At 48.7% G+C, this 26,685-nt stretch overlaps 1 protein-coding gene across 1 annotated transcript in view; it reads right to left on the bottom strand.

Annotated features, from left to right (window-relative positions):
- RYR3 (ryanodine receptor 3) overlaps nt 1-26,685 on the bottom strand; it is a 372,120-nt gene that overhangs the window by 21,285 nt on the left and 324,150 nt on the right. The window contains exons 72-90 of the mRNA XM_036247201.1: nt 25,477-25,647; nt 25,105-25,164; nt 23,615-23,746; nt 22,773-22,885; nt 19,924-20,020; nt 18,231-18,337; nt 17,761-17,812; nt 16,762-16,818; nt 15,577-15,676; nt 15,354-15,433; nt 13,846-13,922; nt 11,056-11,129; nt 10,776-10,793; nt 10,281-10,361; nt 9,737-9,825; nt 8,476-8,604; nt 6,487-6,591; nt 4,670-4,751; nt 2,703-4,030 (exon numbers count right to left, since the gene is read on the bottom strand). Coding sequence (XP_036103094.1) covers nt 2,703-4,030; nt 4,670-4,751; nt 6,487-6,591; nt 8,476-8,604; nt 9,737-9,825; nt 10,281-10,361; nt 10,776-10,793; nt 11,056-11,129; nt 13,846-13,922; nt 15,354-15,433; nt 15,577-15,676; nt 16,762-16,818; nt 17,761-17,812; nt 18,231-18,337; nt 19,924-20,020; nt 22,773-22,885; nt 23,615-23,746; nt 25,105-25,164; nt 25,477-25,647 — 2,952 coding nt within the window. The remainder of the gene's footprint in view (nt 1-2,702; nt 4,031-4,669; nt 4,752-6,486; nt 6,592-8,475; nt 8,605-9,736; nt 9,826-10,280; nt 10,362-10,775; nt 10,794-11,055; nt 11,130-13,845; nt 13,923-15,353; nt 15,434-15,576; nt 15,677-16,761; nt 16,819-17,760; nt 17,813-18,230; nt 18,338-19,923; nt 20,021-22,772; nt 22,886-23,614; nt 23,747-25,104; nt 25,165-25,476; nt 25,648-26,685) is intronic.

Below are 26,685 nucleotides of genomic sequence, written 5' to 3' on the forward strand. Positions count from 1 at the left end.
TGGAATCCCGCAGGACGTGGTGCGCTGGACACCTTTCCGGAAGCCTCTCGACCATCCTGTTTATAGCAGGGCCCACATCCACTCTGTAACACACATCTGTGTTCATTCATTTTAGCATGTGTCACACATGGTAATCGTCTTACTTATTTGTTGTCTTCTTCCATTAGAAGTTAAGCTCTATTAAAGCCAAAAGGTTGTCTTTCCTGTTAACTGAGTTCTCACATCCTCGCCACACAGCCTGGCATGCAGCAGGCCTTGGATGAACCCTCCTGTGTATCAGCCTGTGTGTGCCCTGGGCCTACAGCAGGGGGGAAACTGGAGTAAACGCATCGACGCTGCAAGAATGCCTGTGACTCTGACGCTTCCTCCCTGGCTCGGAGAGCCAGGTGAGCGTGCTCTCCTGCCAGGTGAGCGTGCTCTCCAGCCAGGTGAGCGTGCTCTCCGGCCAGGTGAGCGTGCTCTCCGTGCCAGGTGAGCGTGCTCTCCAGCCAGGTGAGTGTGCTCTCCGTGCCAGGTGAGCGTGCTCTCCGAGCCAGGTGAGCGTGCTCTCCAGCCAGGTGAGTGTGCTCTCCGTGCCAGGTGAGCGTGCTCTCCGTGCCAGGTGAGCGTGCTCTCCAGCCAGGTGAGTGTGCTCTCCGTGCCAGGTGAGCGTGCTCTCCGAGCCAGGTGAGCGTGCTCTCCAGCCAGGTGAGTGTGCTCTCCGTGCCAGGTGAGCGTGCTCTCCGAGCCAGGTGAGTGTGCTCTCCGTGCCAGGTGAGCGTGCTCTCCGAGCCAGGTGAGCGTGCTCTCCAGCCAGGTGAGTGTGCTCTCCGTGCCAGGTGAGCGTGCTCTCCGTGCCAGGTGAGTGTGCTCTCCAGCCAGGTGAGCGTGCTCTCCGGCCAGGTGAGCGTGCTCTCCGGCCAGGTGAGCGTGCTCTCCGTGCCAGGTGAGTGTGCTCTCCGTGCCAGGTGAGCGTGCTCTCCAGCCAGGTGAGTGTGCTCTCCGTGCCAGGTGAGCGTGCTCTCCGAGCCAGGTGAGCGTGCTCTCCAGCCAGGTGAGCGTGCTCTCCGTGCCAGGTGAGCGTGCTCTCCGTGCCAGGTGAGCGTGCTCTCTGAGCCAGGTGAGCGTGCTCTCCGTGCCAGGTGAGCGTGCTCTCCGTGCCAGGTGAGCGTGCTCTCCGAGCCAGGTGAGCGTGCTCTCCGTGCCAGGTGAGCGTGCTCTCCGTGCCAGGTGAGCGTGCTCTCCGTGCCAGGTGAGCGTGCTCTCCAGCCAGGTGAGCGTGCTCTCCGTGCCAGGTGAGCGTGCTCTCCGTGCCAGGTGAGCGTGCTCTCTGAGCCAGGTGAGCGTGCTCTCCGTGCCAGGTGAGCGTGCTCTCCGTGCCAGGTGAGCGTGCTCTCCGAGCCAGGTGAGCGTGCTCTCCGTGCCAGGTGAGCGTGCTCTCCGTGCCAGGTGAGCGTGCTCTCCGAGCCAGGTGAGCGTGCTCTCCGTGCCAGGTGAGCGTGCTCTCCGTGCCAGGTGAGCGTGCTCTCCGGCCAGGTGAGCATGCTCTCCGTGCCAGGTGAGCGTGCTCTCTGAGCCAGGTGAGCGTGCTCTCCGGCCAGGTGAGAGAGCTCTCCATACGTCTCCTTAGCACCTGGCATCCTTCCTGCCTAATGTTCTTCACGCGTACACTGACTTGGCCAGTCCCTCTCTTTTTCACTATTATAGGGACAGTGCATGTCTCATTCACCACTTTATTCTCAGAGCTCAAAACAGTGACAAGCACATATTAACTAGTTACTCAATATTAATGTAACAAATGAATAAACATTGTCTTTGGGCCCTGGCCAGTTCGGCTCAGCAGTTAGAGCACCAGCCCGCAGACCAGAGAGTCCTGGGTTCGGTTTCCCGCTAGGGGCATGTACCTTGGTTGCAGTTTGTCCCCGGCTCCGATTGGGGTCATGTGAGTGGCGACCAGTCAATGTGTCTCTCTCACATGGATGTTTCTCTCTCTCTCTCTTCCCTCCTCTCTCCCTCCTGCTCTATCTGAAGATAAATTAAAAAAAAAAAAAATTGTTTTTAAATTTGGGCTCTGATCTCTCCATACTTCTCCCCATACTCTCTTTAGTGCTTGAGTGATGCTGAGTTAGATGCCGTGACAGAGGGAAACCCCCATAACCAAGGGCTGACCAAGGGCCAACATCCATGACCAAGGGGCTCAGAATTACTGTTGTCTTATTCTCTTAATCTAGTTGACTGACTCAAAGTCCAAATTTCATAGTGGGTGCATCATAAGAATGAAAATGTCCCAATCATGATAAAACTCACTGGGATGCTATCATCTGGACCCCCAGAAACACTGCAGAATTACTGTCTCCCAAGAAAAGTCTCCTCCGACGCTATACCTGGTTTTCTGTGCTTTCGGTTCCCCGAATGAACCTGTCCTCCATGAGAACTAACCTTCTAATAAAAGTGGGAAGCAAGGGGAGCATCACAGATCATCATGTTTGAACTCTACCATGTAAACTGAGGACCACGCAACAATTAAGACACTGCGACACCATTTCAGTCTCACCCTCCCCAGACGCGGCAGAGCTGGGCTGACGAGACCAAGGAAATCACAGGAAATCTGGGGTCTAGTACACTTTTGGCTCTCAGGGAACCGGTGTCAGTGCTGATGGCCACAGACAGTAGCAGGTCTTTTTCTGGGCACAAAGAAGGGTGTGGAAACAAAGCATGCTTACCTGTGCTTTCCTCTTCTGTACGGTGCTCTCGAGCGTAGGGGGCTCGTCCTTGCCAAGAATCTCAGAGAGGTCGCCCAAACCCACTTCGGGCCCATGCTTTAAGCCACCTTCTTTCTTTGAGTGGAAGCCAAAGAGATCTGACATAATATCCGCATCTCCCCTCTCACCCTTTAAGAAGTGTACTAGTTCAGTGGTGACGCCCGGCTCGGTCACTTCTGCCCTCTCTGCCTCCATAGCATCATCATGGATACCAAACTGGGTGGGGTCAGGCATGTCCCCCAGGATCTTGGTCACCCTGATGTTCTTTGCCCCTTCTACCAGGCCCCCTCCAAACACTGTGTTCCAGAGGATTTGGAAGATGCCCCACAGAATGGTGGAGCACAACTGGAACAGCCCCACGAACAACATCCAGAAGAAGGAGAAGAACACCTTGACCAGCTCCTTCACGGTCATCTTCTTCACCTTCCTGTACTGCCTCCGGAGGTTCCTCAGGGTTGTCCTCTTTAGAAAGGTGGCCACGCTCCTCTTCGCCGAGGCACAGGCCACGGCAAACGCAGAGGCGGACTCAAACGACTTTTCCCCTTCCTCTTGGCCCTCAGTTTCCACCGTGGAAGGAGGGTCTTCCTCGTCTTCCTCCTCCTCTTCTGGCCGGTCAGCTGAGTCGGGTTCGGAGATCTGAGACGCTAACTGCATTTCGAAGATGGTGTCCTCACAGAAGTTCACGAACAGTTCCATCTTTTCCTGCTCTCCGCCTTCATTGACCACATCGAAGATGAACTGTCTCTTGGACTCCTTCACCTGCGGCTTCTCCCACTGAGTGCGGCTGGACTCACTGATCTCAAAGTAAACGCGCTCGATCTTCTTGGCGCCGCCCATGATCTCGATGCGTCCTAGGTACGGCTCGAAGTAGTTCAGCACGCTCTCTGCGGGGTCCAGCAGGCTCCTGAGGCGAGGGTCATTGGGCATATGCTCCGAGAGGTTTGTCAGCAACACTGCCACATTAAACCCGATGTCCTTGGCCGGCTCATGGAACCGGTCCACAAAATCAACGTAGTTAAACATGTCATTCTCATCAGCTTCCGCACAGGAGAGGAGAAAGTCAATCTCCGACGGTGTGTACTGCTTTTGCCCCTCCATGGCCTTCTGGAATTCTTTTTTGGAGATGATCCCTTTGCCATCTGGGTCATATTCTTTGAAGGTGTCCGAGCTGGTTAAGTCTTTAAGTTTCAAGAACATGTCAAAGAATTTCAAGATCATTTCTACATTGGTAGATGACTCTACCAGTGTGTCAACCATCTGCTTGCCAATAGTTCCATTTACCACATTCCCTGTGAAGCAGGTTAAAAAAAGACATACACATATATCAACAAATCCAAGCCACTGTGTCACTAACTGGCCAGGTAGCTATTTTTAGAAGACTTAGGTGCCAAATCGGTCAGGTCTTTTCTGACTGTGATGATTTGGAAATGGGCAGCAAGCCATAAAGACTACACCACCAGGAGCCAAGGCGGGTAGACGCAGAGGAGGAGATGGCTCTACCAGTGCCTTTGGTCTGGGGCCTGGGAATTGGTTTTGTCATTAGATTATTGGGGACACATAGGAATAAGTGGTGCCCCCCCTTATCCCCTTAGACCTAGGAGGGTGACCAACTAGATGGCTGGCATACACACTGGCAGCCAGATGTATTGAGAAGCAATGGGGAGAGGAGAGGACAGGGAAGAGCAAAGCTTAGAGGTTTTCCCCAGTTCATTCTGGCGTTCCTACTGACGTAAAACGACATGGCTTCAGGCTTTGTCCGTCAGACCACGTGCCCCTCACTCATTTTTTTTGTTGCTGAAAATTTGGTGTTCTAACCAATGTCACATGGCACGAACAACCTGCCAGGAGGCTAATCTGCGTGATTAGTATGGTTAGTGCTCGGGCCAATTACAGTTGTGTGAATGCCTAGTTATACCAAACAGCCCAACCTTCCAGGAGGGACAGAAGCATCACCACCATGTCCTGAAGGAGATCCAAGAGTTCCTTCAGCAGCTCGATCTGACTGGAATCCTAGAACAGAAACAGGAGATAACCCCTGAGCTATCCGCTCCCTCGGCAAAGGACAGGGCAGTGAGCAAGAAGAGCCTGCTCTGGACACGTTAGGTGAAGTCTGCGCCGGGCGTGGGAACGAGCTCCCTTCTCACCGTGGACGCGGACGTCTTACCATCCACGGTTTGTAGCATCGGGCAGCTCGCTGTAGCAGGGCTCGGCCAATAGCATTCTTTTATAGTTTTCTTTTCATTAGCACAATGTGGCAGCTATACCTCCTGTTGTCCAAAACTACTGAACAACCCAATCCCCCAAAGAGCTGTTAGGTATCTCTCGTAGTGTAGGTTGTTGCTCTTTATACTGGAGACATACAGCTGAGCCTTTGGGGGATACTACTGCAATCCAATTAAGGTATCGAGGTTAAAATCACTCGGTGGGTTCTCCTTTTCTTTAGTGGATTAATTTAGGTTCTGGATCAATGTAGGTTCTCCTGATTCTTAGTTGGTGGTGATCTGGGTGCCACTGATCCCTTAAAATGTTACCTCATTGAGGCTTTCCTCTGGATGGTTTTGATACTAGTCTGTTTGTTCTTAATTTCAGCAGACAGGGCATTGCCAAGGTAGCACTGTGCTTTGCACCCTACGTCGCAGAAGCAAAACAATCCTTGGAAGATCTGAGGTGGCAATCTGAGGGTGAGATTAAAAAATGCATCTGGGCCACACTTTTTTTTTTTTACAGATGCTCTCTGTAAAGGCAGGTATTTGTCTAGCTCTTTGAATTCCAGAGGGATGACCCCACCTCTGGTGTGTGTCACAGCTTTATACAAAATAGACGTGTAGAATATTAGAGCTGGAAGAGACCTCCGAGATCGGCTATTCTAACTCCCACTATTTTACAGATGATGAAGCAAAAACCCAGAAGAGGGAAGTGACTTCCCGAAAGTCTCCAGTGTGGAGGCGGCAGGACCAGGCTCTTGTTTCGGCAGCCCCTACACCGTGCTGCTCCGGACACAGGAGTCAGCCAGTCGGCTGACGTATAACAGCCGAATTAGCAGCCCTCCCAAAAATTCTCTCCTCCCGTAAGGCCAGAGTCAAAAGGGGAAAAGTGGAACGGTTAAACAGCACATTCCAGAAGAGAGGAGGCAGAGGTGACAGCCTTGAACACTAGGTAAACATTATTTAAATTGATGCTGCAAATGTTATTCTGATCAGCTTGAAACATCCTGAAGTTCTCCCTCATGTGTTGCCATGGAGAGAGATGATCAACTACTACATCCATGAGATTTATTTGTTCATAATAAATGCTCTGAGCGAGTCCGATTCGTCTTGCCAGAGAGATGGGGAGTGGAAAGGAAAGGCAGAGATGGGGAGGGAGGGGGAGCAAAGGTGAGAGAGAAGGTTGAGTGAATTAAAGAGACATGCAGACCTGTGGCAGATCAGACAGGGCCAGGAGATTGTTATAGTGGACAAAGCAGTGGCAAGGAAGCAGAAGGGATCAGCACCACGGAAAGCGAATGTTGAGGCAGTTATGAAAAGGGGAGGTTGGTGGGACACAAGGAAGCTGCATCCATGCAAAAACCTGTCTGGGGGGCATTCATTCCTGTCTCCCATTTAAACCCATGGCTTTAAACACGAGACCTGATCTGCTTGGCTTTTTCAGCCACTTCATCAAACTGCCACACCCACAACGGGACTACCCAGGTGGGGACTGGCTTAGGATTTCACACCAACAGCTCACTGGGGCCAGGCCACAGTACCTGAGAGAGTTTCATCTGCATGTTAGCAAATACGTGGAGGAAGCCGACCACCGCGTCCCACAGCCTGCTGTGAGCCAGGCTCTGCTGGTTCCCCACGCAGGGGCCCTGTGGAGAGGAGGACACGCTATTCACTCGAACATCACGAACTGCACGGGGCACCTGCCCACAGGAACAGATAGCTCTTCGCCAAAGCCACATGTTTTGTGCTCGATATTTCCCCAAAATATCACCCCCTATCATAGGACCCTACGTCTAGCAAAAGGTACTAGGAATTCCACAGTCCATTGATCTCCAGAGATTTTCTTTCAGCGTTCGATTTGTATTTAGCCTTCAAATACAAAATTACATTGAAGAACATTCTTTGAGAGAGTTAAATGCTCTGGTAGAAACAGGACTGAAGGGCACCCCTGCCCACCTCCACCTGCACCTTGGCTCACAGGGGTTCTGAGGAACGCGAGGGTTCCGCGGAGCCCAGTGTGAAAATCAGGCCCTAGCGCATCTCCTGGAATGCTATGACCACATGGCTGTCTATTCAAGTGAAAACCAAAACAAAACACTGAATAATATTCCTGGTGTTCAGTTACTTTTAGGATTTTTTTTTTTTTTTTTTTTTTTACCATTCACCCGAACTTCAGGTATAATAGCATCTCTAACTATCTTTTCTGAAAGCCAAACACAGGGGGGTGACAATGATCATGTGAATGACTTTTCCTATTTTTGCAGATCTTATTGAACTGGTATTTCTTCTCCTAAACTCTTCTTCATAGTTTTTTTTTTTTCCTACCTTTCAATCAATTCCCAAATCACTTTTCAGTAAGAAGTTTCTAAAAAGAACACTGATACTGTTCTAGAAAAGTCTTGGCAGAATCCCAGGGAAGAGATGAGCAGAAGTACTGCCCTAAATCACATGGGCTTGTTTAAAAACCATTGTTCATGTACATTTGATGTCTGATCCTTAGAAACCTCTAGATTCTTTTTGGAACAAAACCCTTTGTGGACAGAAACTCAGAAAGCGTATCCTTCACTTTTGGGTTAAGTGCTGAATGGGCCATTCTGAGGATGGGTTCCGCAGACAGCAAAGCTGCTTGTCAAATCTGTTCAATGCTCTGTGCAGGCATTTCACATCCTGTCACATGTCAGATGAGTCACCTGCTCCTGGGTTTCTCTCTCCATGTTCTTAGCGACCTTGGGTGACAAGGACCGGTCTCGCCCTTACAATCCCCCCATTCAAGCTGATAGTCATAGTTTTGAGTTTATCTTAGTAATCAAATGTGATCTGACTGTGCCAGCTGACATCTTATGGATCTTTTAAAAGTTATGTAACATTACTGAGGACAATGATGTGGCTACTGATTTCATAGAAAATTATGCCCCAGTATGTCCTCTTTCATGGTAGCTAGACTGCTGTAGGCAATGAACCGAGAACGCTGTGGACAGAAAAGGATCTGGACATTCAACCTCAAGTTGTAGATGTAACTGCCATGACACACAGCTTACGTGCTTCTGAAGTTACTGTTTCCACAGAATGAATTTCTGACAAATCTGTAGGGTCTCATGAATTCTGTTTTTAATCTCAAGGATTAAGGCAACATCATTTATGCCTTCATTCATTCTAATACTCCTTTCTCTACTCCGCTGTCCACACTAACTGAACGCCTATGATGTGCTAGACTTTGTGCTAGAAATGAAAAATTTTAAGTTGAATAAGAAGTTTCGTTGTTTGCAAAAAGTTTTCAGTCTAGGAGGGAAAGCAAAATGTATCTCGATAAAGGCAAGTGTGACAATGCTATGAACAGTCACAGTGGGGACCCATAAACCACAGCGTCTCATAGGCTAGGCACACGTTCTTATTTGCACATAAGAAGCACTGTCAGCAATAAGGTTAGATGCACAGTCCACTTCCGCATCCAGATGCGCTGTGGGGGTTACAGAATACGGGAACGTTAAAATGCTCTCTCTGTTTCTGAGCATGCATTCTGTAGCACATACCTGGATGTATTCTGTAAGAGAATTGAAAATCTGCTTTGTGACCGCCAGAGCTTTGGAAAAATTGTGCTGTCCAGATTCATCAATTACGTCCTTCCCTGAATAATACCAGTAGAAATCACTGATTGATTCCTAAGAACAAATAAGTCGAGTTTAGTATTTCTCAGGCTGCAGTCAGTGTAGCTAAACTTGATGCTCAGGAAGAGCCCGAGGGAATCCCATGTCTCTGTGACCCCTTCCTTAGGACAGGAGCCTGGCACTCTGTGAAGAGCACACAGTGAGCTAGTCCCTGGGATCTTTGAAGGACAGATGTCCCTCTGCAGGAAAGAACAGACAGGACAGAGGACAGCTGGACCTGGGGGACTATGATACAGGACAATTTACTCACAAGAAAAAATGTACACTAAAGATAATAATGATTATCATCCAAATAATCATGACAGCAACATGATAGCTAACACTACACGTGCCAGGCGTTTTTCTGAGCTTATTACTTATGTTAAACCTCTCAGTCTTTACTATTTCCCTACGAGACAGGTCCTACCCATTTGATAGATGAAGAAACTGGAACATAGAGAGGTTGAACCGATCACTCCAGGTCACAAACTGTTAAGTGGCAGAAGTGGATGAAGAATCAGCAAAGAGAAAAGAGAATCCTTCTTCATATTTGTGTAGGTTTTCTTGATAGCATTTGGATTTTCCTTCAAACAGCTGAGCCAAGTGACTTCTCCGCACTAGGGAGTTGTGAACCCATCTTATTCCCACCACTTTCTGTAACCTGTACCGAGTGAAGACGCCCTTCTCAACCACAGGGTGTTGGATAGCTCTGGGGCATTGCGGCTAGGTTTTCACTGGCAACACAAAAAAAACCCAGCATTTCATGACAGACGATATGGTTTTCAACTTCTTCCCCCAGGGCAGTCTTCAAATATTCAAATACATGTTTTAGGTACAGCAGGTCCTTGAACAACATTGTTTTGTTCAGTTATAATATTGATGGGATGCTGTAGGGACATAATTCTTATTTGTATCTCTTCGCCCATGGCAACATTAGTTTCATCATATGTCGTTTCACTTAAAGTCACAGAGCCTACTGATGACGTTGAGGACTTAATGTATTTGACTTCCCATAAGTGTGTGGACAGAGATGACAATACCTTCCTTGCTGGGGCCTATCTCCTGGGTCTCCCTGACCCTGTGGAACTAACTATCTTTAGTTTGTGGAAGCACATTTGAGACATGCCACCAGCCAAGGCCCACTCACCTGGAGACGCAGAAGGTAGTCCACGGTGCTGATGATGACGTTCACGGTGGTGGTGTTGCCCATCTGGGTCCGCAGGAAGTTCTGAAAATCTGGTGACACAGGGCTGGGTCAGGGCCTGTCCCTGTCATGCGTAGGGTGCCAGGCCAGTCACGGTCTCTTGGCTAAGCTCAGAAGAGGCACACTGTGTGAAAAACCTTCAGAGACACCCTGTTTGGGTTTGGTGGATCCTGTAGGACAGAGCTCTGACCTGAGCCCTCCCATCCTGGGGACACCAGATACTGGACCTGATGAGCCTTGAGAAGTGACAGAAGGGGATGGGTGCTCAGTGTCACCCCCTGAAGATCCTGGAAGCAGCTTAGGCTGGGTGGCCCTGAATAACTTAAGCCATAAGTTAAAGGTCATTTTGCACAGGGTTTTTTATTTAGGAATGAATGAACTGTTGTCAGCAGCTGGTTATGTGGAATGTGGATAACTTTGCACCTGAACAGAATAATGTTGCACCTGAATGCTGTTTTCCCTTGACCAATCAGTGCAGTCCACTCACCACTGTTATGTCCTTCACAGAGCAGCTGTAGGAATCTAAAGAGATCTCGGGTGAACTCGTCGTTCTGGAGTACCTTCTCTCCTGGAAAGAGAGGGCACGTGTGAGCATTTGGTTGCTTCTCCACAGAACACCTGCCAACGCTAACGGCTGCAAACGTGCCCTGTCGGATGGTTTAGAAAGGGAGCTGGGGGTGAATGCTGATCAAGACCATCGAGCTGGACCTGAGGCTGCACAACACAAGGACCAGCAAAGCGAAAACACTCAGCCCCAGGATGCATTTGTAAGGAAAACAACCAGGCGAGTGGCAGCAATGGTTTACAGGCCATAACCCTCGCTTCCCAGATGGAAGACTCTTCTTTAATTAAGCATTAAACTGCGGAGTTCAACTCGACATGCAACCACCACGCCTAAAATATGTGGGGAGCTGAGGCGATTAAATCGGATGCCCTTAGGACTCACACATGGTAGGAACTCAGGCCAGAAATGGACACTTACCACGCTCACGAACAATGACTGGTAATAAGGGAAAAACAGAAGAATACAAAGTAAGAAAACCAAACCATAAATGCCATGATAAACTGTCTTTAGCTAACATTGACCCTACGAACACATCCTGCCTGGATGATGGTTTTATCAAAGTTACTGATGGAAATATTTTGCTGAAATAGAGCAAGTCCTTGCTGATTAAACAGCCGTGAGCAGGGGCTCTAACCAGAAATAGTTAATTAAGATTTTATCGGGAAGAGAGTGGCCTTCACATTCGCCTGTCACTTACGTGTTCCTTCCTCCGTCACCATCCCCAGGCCTTCCGCTTTATTCTGCCTCTCAAACGCATTCAAATCAAGGACACTTGTAACAGACAAAGGAGAGCAAGGTTCAGGCCCGCGCACACTGGAAAAATGGAGTTCTAACGTCATGTACCTATTGACTAAGAATATCTTGTCCTTGGATGATCATAGACGCACCAGCATACCCAGTGTGTTTGACAGTCTAACAGGCTTTGTGCCAAGTAGTGTTGCCCAAGGAAGGCTGGAGTTCACGGACCTGGTCACACCCATGGAGAGGGGCAGAAACCCTGTGGTGGCCGTCACTGTTTGTCCAGCTGGGGTCCTTTCTTTCTTTCTTTTTTAAAAATATGTTTTTATTGATTTTTTTTTAGAGAGAAAGAAAGAGAGAGAGAGAGAGAAACATCCACGTGAGAGAGAAACACTGATTGGCCGCCTCCTGCACGCCTCCTACTGGGGATCGAGCCCACAACCTGGGCATGTGCCCTGATTGGGAATCGAACCAGGACCTCTCAGTCCATGGGACCACGCTCAGCCCACTGAGCCACACCGGCTGGGTGGAGTCCTTTCTTATGGATGGAGATTTAGAAAGGCTTTCCAAGTAAAGAAGGAGCAATTTGTTTCTAAGATTTTTCAAGGGAAAATTTATTTTAAACTGCACTAATTAATGCTCACCTCCCACATTTACCTACTTTCTCTGAGAATCACAAGGAATTGTGGCGTTTAGTGCTTAGGATAAATACTGATGGAGAGAGCTACACGTTTCCAGATTTCAAAGGGCTACACCCTTTTAGGATTCTTGTGTCATTCAGGAGCCTAACAGTAGGTGAGATTTCTGGAAGCAATTGTGCCCCTAGGTGTTCCTGAACCTCTGTCCCTCAACCCTCCCAGTCACAGCCACCATCCCATTCTACTTAGTCAGGAACTTTAGTATGACCACAAAGCTTAATCATGAGGATACTGTGTGATCCTATTATTTCCAATACGGCCTCCTTCTGTTTCTCTGACGCACTCTCGCTCGTTCCCCAATCTGAAAGGTGTCACAGAACACAAGGCTCACAGGACTACCGCTCTCAGGGCAGCTGAACCCGTTAAGATTCTGCAAACCCTAGTCTTCCGTTTACCACTGGACAAAGGAGGTGACCATCAGCTTGGAAAGACATTAGTGGAAAACCTAGAACCTCTTTTCCCTATTTAGGGAGTCACAAATGTTCTGCAATTTGGATGGATTTAAAACAGTAAACACTGAAAATTCCTATTGCCATCTCGTTGGTTCTTCCCAGATCCTGCTGTAGAAAGGTCTGTGCAGTAACACGAACTACCCTTTTACTTTGGTTTTGCGGTCCAGGGAGGGTAACATGGAGCAGGGTATTCAGACATCGCTGCTTTGAAGCAGCCGTTCTGATTCAGGAGACAGTCGATGCAACAGGCATTTCTGACCCTTGCTCCATCATGAAACACCCATTTCAAATGTTTTAATTACTCGAATGCCTAAATGTTTGTACAAATATGCATTATTTTCATAATCATCATTAAGACTACTGATGCACCTTAAAGCTTCTGTCAGAACTCAGCTGGCCTGTGAGGGTATGTCTCCTGTCCCTCAAGCCACCATTATACATAAGCTCAGCAAGATTAAGTATTACTGACCACGAAGAGAACTCCTAGGAATTCAACTGAGAATTTCGGAACTGAAATTCTTTGATTACGGAATTGAACTGCCCTGATTTTCACCACCTGGGTCCACATGTATGCTTTTACCCTCAGGGGGTCAGGTCTGGCAATATGACATTTCCTTTTTCTAAGAGGTAATAAACTGTGTGTGTCCGTGGGGGAAGGGGATGGAGGTAAGGACAAGGTTTGTACTGCAGCTCGAATATGCTCCCTCCAGCCCCAGGGCAACCCTCCCCCAGTGAAGGAAGGTTAGTCAAATCATGAAGTCCACCATAAGAAAGAAGGTTCACCCTCCAACTTTTCAAATGGGAAACCTAATGGTCCATTTTAAAGAATACGAATTGGAGGCAAATGAGCTAGATAATTATAACTTTGAATTCCTTTTAGAATGAGCTGCAGACTGTTCAAAATATATGTGACTATTAGAGAATCAGCAGACACTTTTCTCAGACTTCTGGCTGGTTTCTGAAATGAGCAAGTACTGGTGATCTGACTTTTGGTTATAAATTGTTCATTCGCCAGAGGGCTCGGCCGTGAGGAGAGGCTTACACAACTTGGTAATACAGACGGAGTTTAACGCTTCGTTGTTCAGGCTATGTCAAAGTGTTCTCATGTTGGGATGTACCCTTGTCAAAATATGTACCCACCAAATATTTATTCAGGCTGAAAGACCAGTTAAGGCTAAAGATGAAGCAAATGCCTAGCGAAACATGGCCTCGAGGCATAATGAGGTGTTCCTCCTGTTTTCCATTCTTTTCTGGTTGACTTTTATGAGCATCCATGTTTAGGAGACATGCACACTCAGTTCTGAGGATAGCAACATAACAGAAAAGGAGGGGGTGGCGAGTAAAAAGCCAAACAAACAGGCGTAGGTGTGTGTCTGTGTGTAAGGGAGCTTACGTTTCCTCTCTGAATACTACTTGAACACCGTCCTGAACGCGGCAGGAACAATGCCCACCCACCCCCTTCCCTTTCCACAGCGGATGCTCCTTTCTCAAGAATTCCTCGGTAAGCCCGTTACTTGGTGGCCCTCCCCACCCCATCCCCCTGCCCAGGGAGAGTGAAGAGTTTAAACAAACGCTGTGAGTGGGTTTCCCCATATTTACCTGCAAGACTGCATAAGACCAGAAAGGCTTTGAAAGAATCCAGCATCCTTTTTCTCCTTTAGGTAATCTAACATTTTCTGCAAGGGAGACATGTTTTTAGAAGGAAAACAGTGGAAGATGTGCCACAAGTACTGACCTCCTGTGCCGGGGGATGGCAACGCCCCGGCCGAGCAGGCACACGGGGCCGGGTCCCTGTGGGCACTGTGACCCCGTGGACTGCAACCTGCCACGGGTCTGAGCCCCACTCTCTGCTCACAGAACCCAGATCCTTAGGGTGGACATTTTTTTACAAAGGGCCACTGCTGTTTGTCAGGTCAGCACAGGGCCTGGTTCACATTCGTAGACTCACTGCTTGAAGCCTCTCCTATTTGGGAACAAGCTCCCACACCACGCTGAGTCATGATTATGGTTGTGAGGGACAACCTGAACGGCTCACACAATGAGTTGGACACACACTCTCAAGTGAGGTGCTCAGCCAGTCACGACCCCATGGAGAGCTCAGTATCTCTTTCACCACAAACTGTGCTCCCCCTGTTCTATTACTGGGGGGGGGGCAGGAACTTTGTCTGGCATAATAAAAATTTTGTTTCTTTGTTTAAAAAAAAAAAAAAGGCCCTTCCAGAAAATCGATGGATGGAAGAGAACAGAAAGTGAGGGATGTCTTAGAAAATGATCGTTCTTAATGAGAAATATGTTTGGGATGAATAAAGGCTGGGAGGAATGATATTCAATAATGGTAGTTATGAGTTTGGAGGTTCTCCGAAGCCCTGGGATATAAGCCTCACAAATGCCAAGAGTGTTTGAAATGTCACCCGGACATCTGCACACAGATGCTTTTAGCCAGAGCCCAGAGGGCCCAGGAGACACCTGTGCCTTCCTGTCTTCCGCCGCCAGTTCCGATTCAGACTGTTGGACGGATGCCGTGTGCCAGGCACCCTGCTCTATGCTCATGTGCTCTCATTTCACGCACGGTGGTGGCGCGGCTGCACCCTCCGCCCCTCGACAGAGCCTGGCTTCAGGGCACTGGCAGCGATCGCCAAACGGTTGTGGAATGAATGAATAAATGAATGAATGAGCAAATGAAGGAACAAACAAGAGGTGTGTGGGGTTATGAACCCCTCTGAACTGATCAGGCCCCTTGCTCACAAGAAGGCAGCTAATTAAATGAAAAGGTTGAAGTAAAAATGGAAGGCTTAGAAAATTTCCTCGAGAGCATAATTGTGCAAAAAAAAAAAAAAAAAAAAATCATCCAATGATGAAAAAACAAAATCTTTTTCTTTTTGAACCCTGGGTAAACCCTCTTGATTAAGTCCACACTTGCCTGTCTACACCCAGCCTGGTTCTATCCGTGTCCCCAGCTACTCTGCTAGAATTGGCCGCTAAGGACAAACCCCGGCAAAGGTGATGCTGGGTGTCCCCCTCTGCAGCAGTCAGTGCCTTTTCCCTGAAGTGTGACAGCTGTCAAGTGGGGATGCCCAGGAGGCGGCACCCCCCGGGGAGTCCGTTACCTGCTGCACGCCTGTGTTGCCTCCGTTCAGAACAGCGATCCCCAGCTTCAGAGTCTCGACCACCATGGGGCTCATCTCACCTGTCGTGGTGAAGACTCGATTGAATCCCCAAGGAGAGGGTAAATCACACCCACCGGCTTCCTCAGGACTCTCACGACGACTTTATCCCACAGGGTGGCCTCTCTGCGGCAGTGGGGGGCCCATCCAGGAACCACGAAACCACCTTTGCTGGCGCTTATCATCTGAAGGACCATCTCCGCGGCTCCGCGCTCGTGCAGCCGCGCTTGCTGGTACAGGGTTTTCTGCTTCTCCATCTCTTTCTCCTGGAAGATACACACAGGGGAGAGCTGTGTCGACCCCCAGGGAATTCACGGTGCCGAGGTACGTTGAGAGAGAGCCTCTTTGCTTGCCTGAGGAAGGCAACACACAAAGCAGGTCTTTGAAGTGTATTTTCAGGTGCTACTCAGCTTTCCAGAACTGTCCACCCAAAATACACTATTTTCATGATTAATTTTCCACCTTTGGTATGAAGGGCAACATGGTCCATTCCTCTTTTATACTATAATGACGGGAAGTGGCCCCAGATTAAATGTGTTTGTTTCCCGTGTTCTGCCACACAACTGGGGTGCACCTGTGGCCCTCGGGAAACACCCACTTATCTAGAATGCACAGACCACAGTGAGCAGAGACTCTACCAGATATGGGAGACCAGAAAGTGAAGGCTTTCCAGACTAATTACATTGATTTATTTTCACTGTTGTGTACTTTGTCTATAAGTGAGGACAGGACAGCCCTGGCTGGTTTGGCTCAGCGGTGAGAGTGTCAGCTCATGACTGAAGAGTCATGGGTTCAATTCCCGATCGAGGTCAGGGTCGTGAGGAAGGCAACCATTCGATGTGTCTGTCTCTCACTTCTCTCTCTCAACCCCTGCCCTGTTCCCTCCCTTCCACTCCATATAAAAAATTAATGGAGAAATGTCCTTGGGTGAGGATTAACAAACAAACACAAACACAAAGGAGTACACGTCAACCAATATAGTTTTATCTTGGGAGAATCAGAGTCCTGCACTGGCTCCAAGTAAAAACCACTATTATTATGTTTACAGATTAGTAAGAAAAAAAATCATCCCAGCATCTTCACTGCTTTGAATTTTCCTTTTTAGGTGCTTGACTTTGACCTCCTATGGTCCTGTTACTACCATACTACCGGCTGCCTGCCACCTATTGTCAGACAGACAGACAGGGGACAGAACCACAGCTCACAGGGTGCTTTTTCCAGGCAGCCTTGTGTGTTCGCTGCCAGGCACACCTGGTGGGTAAGCCGCATGGCTGATGTCAGCCCCCACGTCTGAGGGCCTGCTGGTTGGCTTTGGAGGGTGACCTTGCCTTCAATCTGAGTGAAAACTTACTTCAAATGTTTTTTCCTTGTCTTCCTCTTCTTCTTCATCCTCCCCGTTCTGACAACTCTGGATTCCACGGAACCGGGAAAGCAGGAGACAATCAAATTAAAGGTGGGCCTGAGAAACAAGACTGCCCACAGGGGCAGGATCCAATCCACAGGCTCCCAGGACCGCAGCGCTTTGCAAAACCAAGAACATTCTGAGCACTGCAGGGCAACCTGCTACTCTAAACGCCACCCTTGCAGTTACCAAGAGGTTCTGAAATGAGAACTGGGAATACCGAGACCACACAATCAAGGAGGCCCTGTCTGGTTTAGACAGAGACCTGAACTCTCCTATCCCGGCAAGTTCTAGCACAAACAGAGAGACAGGAGTATGGGGAGCAGTTCCTTGCTGAACGAGAACCAGGGGCTTGGGAAGATCAGACACCCCTAGGACATAAATCCCAAAGAGCCCCTTCCCACCGTGACCCTGTGGTGTAGCTGGTACGGGAACAGGTGCTCTGCACCCCAACCTATCCCGCTTTCTGCCTGACAGGAAGGTCTCATTTGAGAAGGAGCAGTTCCCTTAACCACTCAGCATTCCAGAGGCTACCATCCCTTTATGTGACACAGAAACAGTGTGTCGGGTCACACTGCCGCTCTTGGAACACTAGCTCCTGAGTCTGTTTCCAAATGTCCTGAACTTCCTTCACCTACAGGTGTGTTTGAACAGGCAGATGTGTTCTGAATGTGGAGTGAAAAACGCCAGGTCAGGCTGTGTACAAGTCCTGTGCAGCCGGCTTAGAACTGCCGTGTGAACCCAGCCACTGGTACCCAGTGTCTGCAAAGCTTCACGGTATTTTGGGAGGACGGTGGAGTGGTTACTAATGCCACCCGTACTGTGCGTGGCTGGGGCTCACATCATGACCGGGTCCCAGGCCTGCTGCTCACTGTGGCGGTGTGTGTGCCTGAGGAGGTCTCAGGGAAGACGGGGGACTGAGACAACAGGCGGAGAACGCAGGTGTACCTTGGCCATCATGCTGGAATAGGAGGTGTACAAGGGGTCGTCTTCCAATTTGCTGGAAAGAATAAAGGAAATATTTAGCAGGCTTCCTTCAAGGACCAGCAGAAAAGCCTGAGAAATCTTAAATGATATGGGCTAGTGAATGAATTAGGACCTCCCTCCACCTGCTCCCCCGATTCTGAGAAACCACTCTGAAAATCTGAATCGGCACTGGCTTGCCATGGAATTCAGGGAGGAAGGTTCCAGTGTCAGGCTGCTTAGTCTGCAGATCCCGGGTCTGGCATTATGACAGCAGGGCCGTGGCTTATGGTGTTTCCCCAGATGGCTCCTGAGGGCCAACAGTAAGGGAGCAAGGAGGGCTCTGACCCGGCACCCCCCTGCCCCGGCGGGCACAGCCATCAGTGAGAGGAAGTCCTGGCCGACACAACCGTGCCTGGTGCCTGGGAGAAGCAGGGCGCTCCGAGGGCACTGACCTCCTCTCCGTGAGCGCGTTGCGGCTGAAATGGAGAACGATCTGATGGAGTGGGTCTGGCTGCTTGTCCGCTTCCACCTCCTCCTCCTCTTCCACCCTGGGAGATTTCTACACAAACCAAGGCAGACAGCTGTAGGCATGGACCCCAGAGCACGCCACACAGCTGCATGCGGGCAGAGAGGAGCCAAGCGCAAGGCACAGAGTGCGTCAGACTAAAGTACAATGAGAAATCACTACGTCACACATTTATTTCGGGGCTGAAGCCCTCAGGAGGCAAGGTTCGCATAGAAATGGATCTATTTTTCTCAGCCAAAGAAACATTCCACTTTGGGGTTAAAACAAAATGAAAGGGAAAGCCAAACCCTGACCACAGGGAGGAGCTCCAGACCCCAGCCAGGAGCGCGCATGCGCGACCCGTGTTCAGGAGGGAGGCCCTGGAGCCACCCAACAGGCTGGTCTCTTGGCTCACACCTGACGTGTCTCTTGGAGACCTGGGCTGGAAGTAGGGATGGGGCAAGAGTTACAAAGCCGGGGGTCCATTTGGGGGGGCTAACACTATTCTAGGCCCAACCCAGCTACACATTTCTCTTCTCTAACCTCACTCCTGATTCTAAACATCTTGTGCCCGAGAGACGCCACCCTGGAGCTGCAGGCCTGACAGTTCCTCCTCTCGTCTGGTCTCTGCCTCCTTTTCTGGGAAGGGACGTGGCAGCTGGTGCTCGAGGGAAGAGGGGGATTTCTGGCACAGCCAGCAGGGCGGACGAGACGCAGTACGTCGGTGAGAACTGCCCAGGTGTGGGAGGGTGCAGAGGGGACGGCCGAGATGATGCTCGCTGACAACCTCACACTAATCAAGAGGCTGGGAAAACCAAGGAACCAGCTTTCTCACCGGCAGGCACATGGGAAAACAACGAGGGTCATACAGACAGACAGACAGAAGGGAAGGAGAGGAGAAAGCGCTAAAGGCAAAAAAAAGGGGGGGGGGGGCAGGGGAAAAGAAACAGGGAGAAAGGAAAAGAGAAAAGAAAAAGTGGGGAACAGTGAATATGGGAAATACAGGGCAAGGCTAATGGAGAGAGTAAGGGACACACACAAAAAAAGAGAAACGAGAGAAATAAGGAAAAGTGGGAAAAAATGATCAACGTGGGCCGAAGGAGAGCAGGGTTCATTTCCTCCCTGGACCAGGATGAAGCCCTGGAGTCTGCTACAACCAGCTGCCCCCTTGCAAGTAACTGTACAGCATGAAGCCTGCTGGAAAGGGGGCTGACGAATTTCCCGGGGGCGACCGCAGAGATGTGAGCGGCGGGAAGGGGGCTCAGGTGGGCCTTTCCTAAAGCTGAGCCGCCGACCACAGATGCAGGGCCGTGGCGCGGGCGGCCTCCTGCCACCAGCGGTGCTCAAAACTCAGCTTAGCGAGAACTTGCCATGGCACAGCCGTGCATCCCAAGAAGTGTTAGTTGTTAATGGTGACAATGAGCACGGTAACAGTTACTAGCATCTCCAAGTGAAATTCATTCTTTCGCCCTAATGACCACGAGCAGGGCTTCTCCTGATACTTTAGACTGTTAGCTCCTTTCAAATGGACACACTCGATTTTTTTGTGTATCTTTAACGGTTATAACGCACACACGTGAATACAAAAAAAATCAAATTCATTCACATTCATATCTGCTCCCAGTTGAGTCAGTACTTACAGCCAAATCCTGTACTAGTCTCTCTTCAAAGGAATACTCCTCTGTTTCTATCCAAAATCTCTGATAGCCATGGAGGAAGAGGTTAATAGAGCGGTGCCTGAGCAGAAGGGGTAAGAGTGAGGTCAAGAGGGATCCATGGGACACCTTATTTTAGTTCGGGTGGTTAACAGTTAGTAAGCAGGACTGGCTTTTGTACAATTCTTATCTTCTGATTGGTCAGGATAGCCAGTAGCACGCCACCATGAGCATTCATTTCAAAGAAACCAGAACCCTCTAACACGGCAACGCCTGAGTGTCTCGGGCACCTTCTGAATGAACTAACCACGGTTAGTGGGAGACCCAGAGGTAACCAGCCGTAACTACTCTGACCTCATTGGGTCTTTAACATTTCCCTTCTAATGAGAAATAATTCCTCAGGCCAAGGACCAGCCCAGAAGTATTTGTTTAGTACGGTAATTTGGTTCTCTCCTTTGGCCGATCGCCTCTCCAGGTAATCCGGTGTAAATCATGCTGATGGTGAGCGCGTTAGTCTCAGGTACGCTTTACAGGGCCTCCAAGGAACCAGCCTGCCAGGCGCCCCAGCTTTTCCTGGGGAAGTCGAGGCTTGGCCAGCTCATCAGCATAACCGCTGCGGCCCTGGGGTCGGAAAACAGCGAGTAATGGGCACAAGCCACTTGCTTCCTAGAAGCCTGGACTGATTCCTGGGAACATGAGCCACCGAGGAGCAGTTATTGAATTCCCAAATGTGAGGAGGGAAGGAGAGTAAGGGAAGGTAAAGGTAAAGACCAGAGTCGTCAAGACCTGGTCCTGGTTTCCAGTCGAACACGGTCCTTGCTATTTTTCTTTCAAATCTGACCAATCAGAGTTATTTTTAAAAATTGTACAAATATGTGTTTTTATGGTAATGTTAAATCATGGTCAAGAAAGGAGCCGTGTGCAGAGAATGAGCAGGTCTCTCCACGGGTTACATTACCATTAAAATGGGTATAAGCCTGTCACACTGAGTTTTTTCATTAACCTTTTCCAGCCAAACCAGTTGAAAGGTGCTCAGGAAGAAATTGTTAATTTTGTGTCTGGAGAAAAGCACACAGGTTTTCTTTTAAAAACGTCAGAGAAACAGTTTCTACGTAATAAAATAAATCCCTTTAGCCCTTTAGTTTGGGAGATTCCACACCGTTTACATCATCACAAGATGGAGAAGAGGTAAGGTCTCCACCGTCAGCTCCTTCGTTTTTGTTGTTGCCATTATGAAATCTCCTTACGGTTCCCCATGTTAGGGGGAAATCCAGGGCAACCCCCCAAAACAAATGGGTTAGGGGTGGGGATGGCCACGTTTCATCAAAGGACATGATGGACTCTGGGACTTACTATTACCTACACAAGGGTAGAGTTGCTGAAGGATCAACCAAGATATGAAAGGGTGGTGCTAACATTTTCAGTGGATTGGGGGGAGGGGGGCTTGTTTATCTGCCTAGCTGGCCTTGGAGACATGTGCTTAGAGCTGAGCCCTTCTGGAGGCCAAATTAGAACATGAGGCGTGAATCCGCACCTGCGGGGAGCGTGAGTGCCGTCTGATGTTTCACTTCTGGAAAACAGACGGAAGCCCTATGCAGTCCTGCCTTTTCTACTGGGCTGTGAATTTTTTTTTTTTTGGCCAGGACTGTAGCAGCCTTCATGCCCATGACAATGTGACTGAATTTTTCAGCTTTTTATTCATGAATTCTACTTGATCCTGTGGTGCCTGATCCCCTTCCAAAGACACCAGTGTGTATTCTTGAGAGCTGGAGAAGCAGGTCTGTGTCTCAGAGGCCATGATTCTCCATCTTCAAAGATCCTAACTAGGAAAGCTCAGTTGGCCAGTTGACCCCGGAGATTATAGGACACTATGGACAAATGATGGCCAAGATGTACAATTTGATGAAAGCAAAATGTTAAGCATAGGAATAGTCCTTTATCTGATATCCCAAAAAAACAAAACTTCCATTTATTTGCATGGGATTCAGAACGAACTTGTCTAAGTCAGTGTATTTTTCCTGACCAGGTGAGGCTGTTCCTACTGACTTGAAAGTTGATGAAGCAGAGGCTGGTACTCAATTACCAGCTTTGTTTGTTGATCATAGACCTGACCTCTCAAATTCTGAATTAGTCTGAGGGTGGAATGTGGCTACATCACCACTGATAGTGAGTCTCAGTGGTCTATGCTGGCCACCTCTGCACTGACACTCAGTGTGTGTGTTCACACACATTCCAGAAAAGCCTTCACATATTTTCCACTTCAGAGTATGGACTCAACACCTGGATAAAGGCATCATGTTCCTGACTAGCCTCTTGGGACAGTGCCCTTTCTCCATCTGGAAGGCACATACACTATGCAAAGGATTCTCAAGTTATATTTCTGTACCTGGTAAGGATACACAGTAATCTTGGGGTCATCCAAGTGCCTGGGAAGAGAACTACTGTTTGATCTGCTGATGGAATATAGAGTCAAGTAGTTGAGAAAACAGTTCCTTTTTCCAGGGTGCCTTTCAGCCTTACAACGAATCCCACGTAGGTACAACTAGAGAGCTTCCATTGGCTTACATGGCTAACTTCACAGTGCAAAACAGTAGGCTGAGGCAGGCAGGGGGTACTAGGGAATCTCATCTAGGGAATTTCAGTTTTTTGTGCTGACTCTAATGGCCTGCAGGCCCATTATACTACAGGAAGACTGTAATGGCTCCATGGGTGGAGGCTCCAATTTCTACCTCTCGGATCACGAGATTTGGGGGTCAGAAAAAAGCACAGCCGTGGGCGAGTACCTTCACTCCCCTGGCTGGCCACAGGACAGAAGATGACGACAGAATACTTGCCGGGGCAGGTTGTAGAGAGGGGCCATCCGGAAACAGGCCACCACTGCTCGTTTCCTCTGCTTAGACAGCAGTTTGTGCCAGACTGCCTTCTTGGACCTCAACGGCTGTTCCACCTGAGAATAAATCAAATGGGTAGGGGATCACAGGCTCAGAGGGTGGCAGGAGGTGGTGGCCTGCAGCCCAGACTTCTCTACCATGCAAGAATTTGTATTTCTCCACTGTAGCCAGTGAAATATACCCATTACTAGATGATTCCGTTTGTGGGGGTCTCAGGTTTGCCTTCTTCTCCCAGTGGTGTTTGGTTGTTTATTGATCAACAGATTGATAGCAAACTTCAATAGGTCATTTGAGCTAATGGCAAAAGTTTGTCAAACACTGGGAGGGAAAAGAAGTGAGTCTGCTACTACGTAGCACCAAGATGACACCTCGGTGTGAGCTGGGATGATCCTTGCTCCTTGTTCTCTGTTTTACAAGGGTACTCTTAACTAAGAGCTGAGTGTAGACGGGAGCTTTGTACAGTCGTCCCTCGCCACTTCGCCCTTCGACTTTCGCAGCTTCACTTTTGCGCGGTTTTTTCAAATATATTCGTTAAAAAAGCTGATCGAGAAGGTGAAAATGATACAGCATATGCTCGGTTGTCTGGGTCCATTATACACCCCTGTATTACAATTAAAATTACTGTATGTAAGGACTGCAGGCCTATGTATTCGAGCACCCCAGGAATCCTTCAAAGCCAGGTGCAACCGCTAGAGTCTAGCATGGATTAACTGTGATAAACGAGGGACAGCTGTATTCTCCAAGGTAGTCTTGCTTCTTCAGCACTCAGGGCATATGCTTCTTACCTGTTCCAGGTGAAAGACAGCTGCTGAAATTCTCTGCACACGCTCCACTGTCTTTTCTGGATTGGAAGGTTCTTCACTCTTCAAAACATCCTTGTAGAGGTTCAGTTGCCACTTTACAGCTGGGTCATCAGACTAAAAATGGAAGCACACACCTGAGATGAGCAAGCTACAATACCTCCTGTAACTAACTAGCCTTTCACTCCTGGCTTAGTAACCAAGACTCTATTCTTTCTATGATCGCCTCTCTATTTTCTCTATTATCTTCTTCTGGAATCCTGTAGATGCTATGCAGGAATTTCTCATTCTAGCCCATATGTCCATTAACTCTTCTGTCATATTTTCTATCCCTTTTTTCTCCGTGCTGTGTTCTAATTCCTCAAAGCAATCTTCCAATTCATAAATTCTCTTTTCAGTTGTGTCTAGCCTATGTATTTATGCATAAATTGGATTTTTTAATTTCAATGACTCTTTTTAATTTTTGTAATCACTATGAGGTCTTTTTCAATAACGAAAAATAATGTCTAAGTCTTGATTTATGGATTCTACGGCTACCTTTATCTCTTTAAATATTTTAACCATACTTAAATTCCTTTCTGCAGTTCTTTAGGCTTGAATTCTTCTTTGCTGCATTTTCTGGCTCTCTAATAGTGGTGGGTGTCCTTTCACACTTTGTAGTTTTTAAATGTGAGATTGTCTCCAGGAGGAGTTCTATAAATTGGCACCTCAGCCCCTATTCTAGGGGGTAGAGACTCTCCAAGTGGTTGTCTTTGCAGAAGATTCGTGTGTTTCTCTGGTTCAATCTGCATCAGATTCTCCTCAATACTATGATTTAGTATGCCTTCTTTTTTCTGACACTTGGGATTTCTTCTTACTGCCTTTTTTTTGTTTTGTTTTTGGTAGTATGCCCCACCCCCCTTCATTCCTATATGTTTGGGATGAAAAGAAGAGGCTATTTGTGTCAGCCTGGTTTTCCATCCTCGGGAATAATGTATCTGAGGAAAGAGCTGTTCAGACTCACGGGCCTGGAAAAACATCAAATAGTCTTTAAAATAAAATTTTTTCTTGATTTTTTTTCATAATACCAACTCAGATACAAAGGTATTTTATTTTCCAATCTCTGGAGCAGGAGGTGCCCAGACTTCCCCCAGGTGTCCTGTCTCACTGTTTAACAAGCAGACAGTGGGTATGTTCTGAGGCCTGATCTGACCCCTGCTGCGGCTCGATGTCAGTTCACACAGTGGGAAGTGGGAAGACATGCTTTACGATGCCTCTTTGTACCAGCAAAGGAAAGAACAAAATTAAGAGAAAAAAAAAAAAACCCACAACAACAAAAAACTACAACAAAAACTAAGGGCAGAGAGCTAGTCCTACCAATTTAGCTCAAGTACTCTGAGACTGTTTTCAGAAACACATGAGTGAATTAAGCAGGCGGGCAGCCTGGAGCCAGGAGGAAGCCTGGGTGAGTCCTCCCCGTTTTCCTGAGCGATCACCTTTTCCTGCAGGTGTAAGTTGTTCCGCAGGTGCTCCTTCACCTCTTCGTCTGTGTCCCTCTGTGGAAAGGGATGTAACATTTTATGCCTCAAGGTCACTACGGACATGTGAGGTAGGGTGCAGGGACGAGTGGATAGCCAAGGGGGAGTTTTGCTGCGCTCTGTTATTACGAGAACAAAAGAGATGGAGCCACAGAGGCGTGTTCCAAAGGGAACGTGCGAACTGCCAAGCCAGCTCCAAAGATGAGGGTGGCTGCCTCCTCCGCCACTTTGGTTTCTGCTCATCTGCTGCCACCCTCCACCCCAAGGAGGACTGAGTGCCTGTCACACCACCTGTAGCACATGCTCAGCCCAAGCAGATGGGCAACTCACATAGCTATATCGTGATTTTGCAAGGGAGATCAGCTCCTGATCGCCCGGGGTGCACATGTTCAAACCAATAGGCAGCATTTTCTTGAGCGCAGCCACGATGAGGGAGGTCTGGATGGAGTACAGATCTCCCCTCCGCTTTGTCTTCTTCCGCTCCTGGTCCTGCCCTCCAGACTAGGAGGTGAGGTAGACATAAACAGAGGGGTTCAGTGATTCTGAAAGGAGCTGCCTCCCAGTGGCCCTGTCAGTACAGCTCGGGCCTTAGTACATTTCAAGGGACAGTAAAAGGAGTGTGTTAAACAAAGACAACTTGGTGGCCAGAAAAATCCCTGAGCCCTCTCCTCTGTGGGCGCATGCTCACAGAACCATGTGACCAGACACACACCACGGACACCAATCTTTGCTCATTCACTCCCGGACTGAATGAACAAATAAATTTTTTTTTTCTTTTTCAAAAATGATTTGAAAAGTGGCAAAATGTCTTTGGCTCACATGTTCTCATCCCTTACAGGGAGAGTTCATTCAATGAAGCAGTAGGTTTCCGAAAAGAGTCCAATGCACTGGACTGAGGCCAAGAACCCTCAGCGTCTACAGCACAGCACATCGTCGTGGGGGTGGGGCTGGTAGTCAAGGAGACAAGGCACTGCAGTGACCGGATTTTTCATGATGTCAGGCTCTGAAAGAGCAAAGCTTCCCACAGTCCCTTCAGGACTGCCTCAGCTAAATGGACACTTGCTGGAAGTGTAGGACGGCTGGGGAGCCAGAAGCAGAACGTGAAGTCAGGGACCATGAGGGAGACAGGTGCTCACCGCTGCCCTGCTTCAGGAGGTGCCCATGGAGTGTTTGCAGCAAGAGGTGGCACACTCAACTTACAATGAGCCCCAGGCTCTGGGGGCAGGGCAGAGGCCAGACCCCGCCCTGGCATCTAAGGCCTAGCACCCTGGGCTGGAGCTGAATTCATTTTATCAAGGATTGCCTTTCTGAGAGAAGAGGGGGGTCAGAATGACTTGGGACAATCTCGTTCCTTTCCAAAGCGTGCAAGAGGTTCATAATGATCAATGCACGCTAGAAATGGATGTGATTTCTTTTACCTAGCCTGTGGGGGCTGCACCTTCAGGTGATTATATTACAGAAACCACAGCAAAGCCCCCGATCAGCAAAACCCAGTCTGGCCCAACGCTGCCAGGGAATTCTGCCCATTGCAGGGCCACC

Source organism: Molossus molossus, unplaced genomic scaffold (genome assembly GCF_014108415.1).
Source record: "Molossus molossus isolate mMolMol1 unplaced genomic scaffold, mMolMol1.p scaffold_m16_p_1, whole genome shotgun sequence".
Taxonomy (NCBI): Eukaryota; Metazoa; Chordata; class Mammalia; order Chiroptera; family Molossidae; genus Molossus; species Molossus molossus.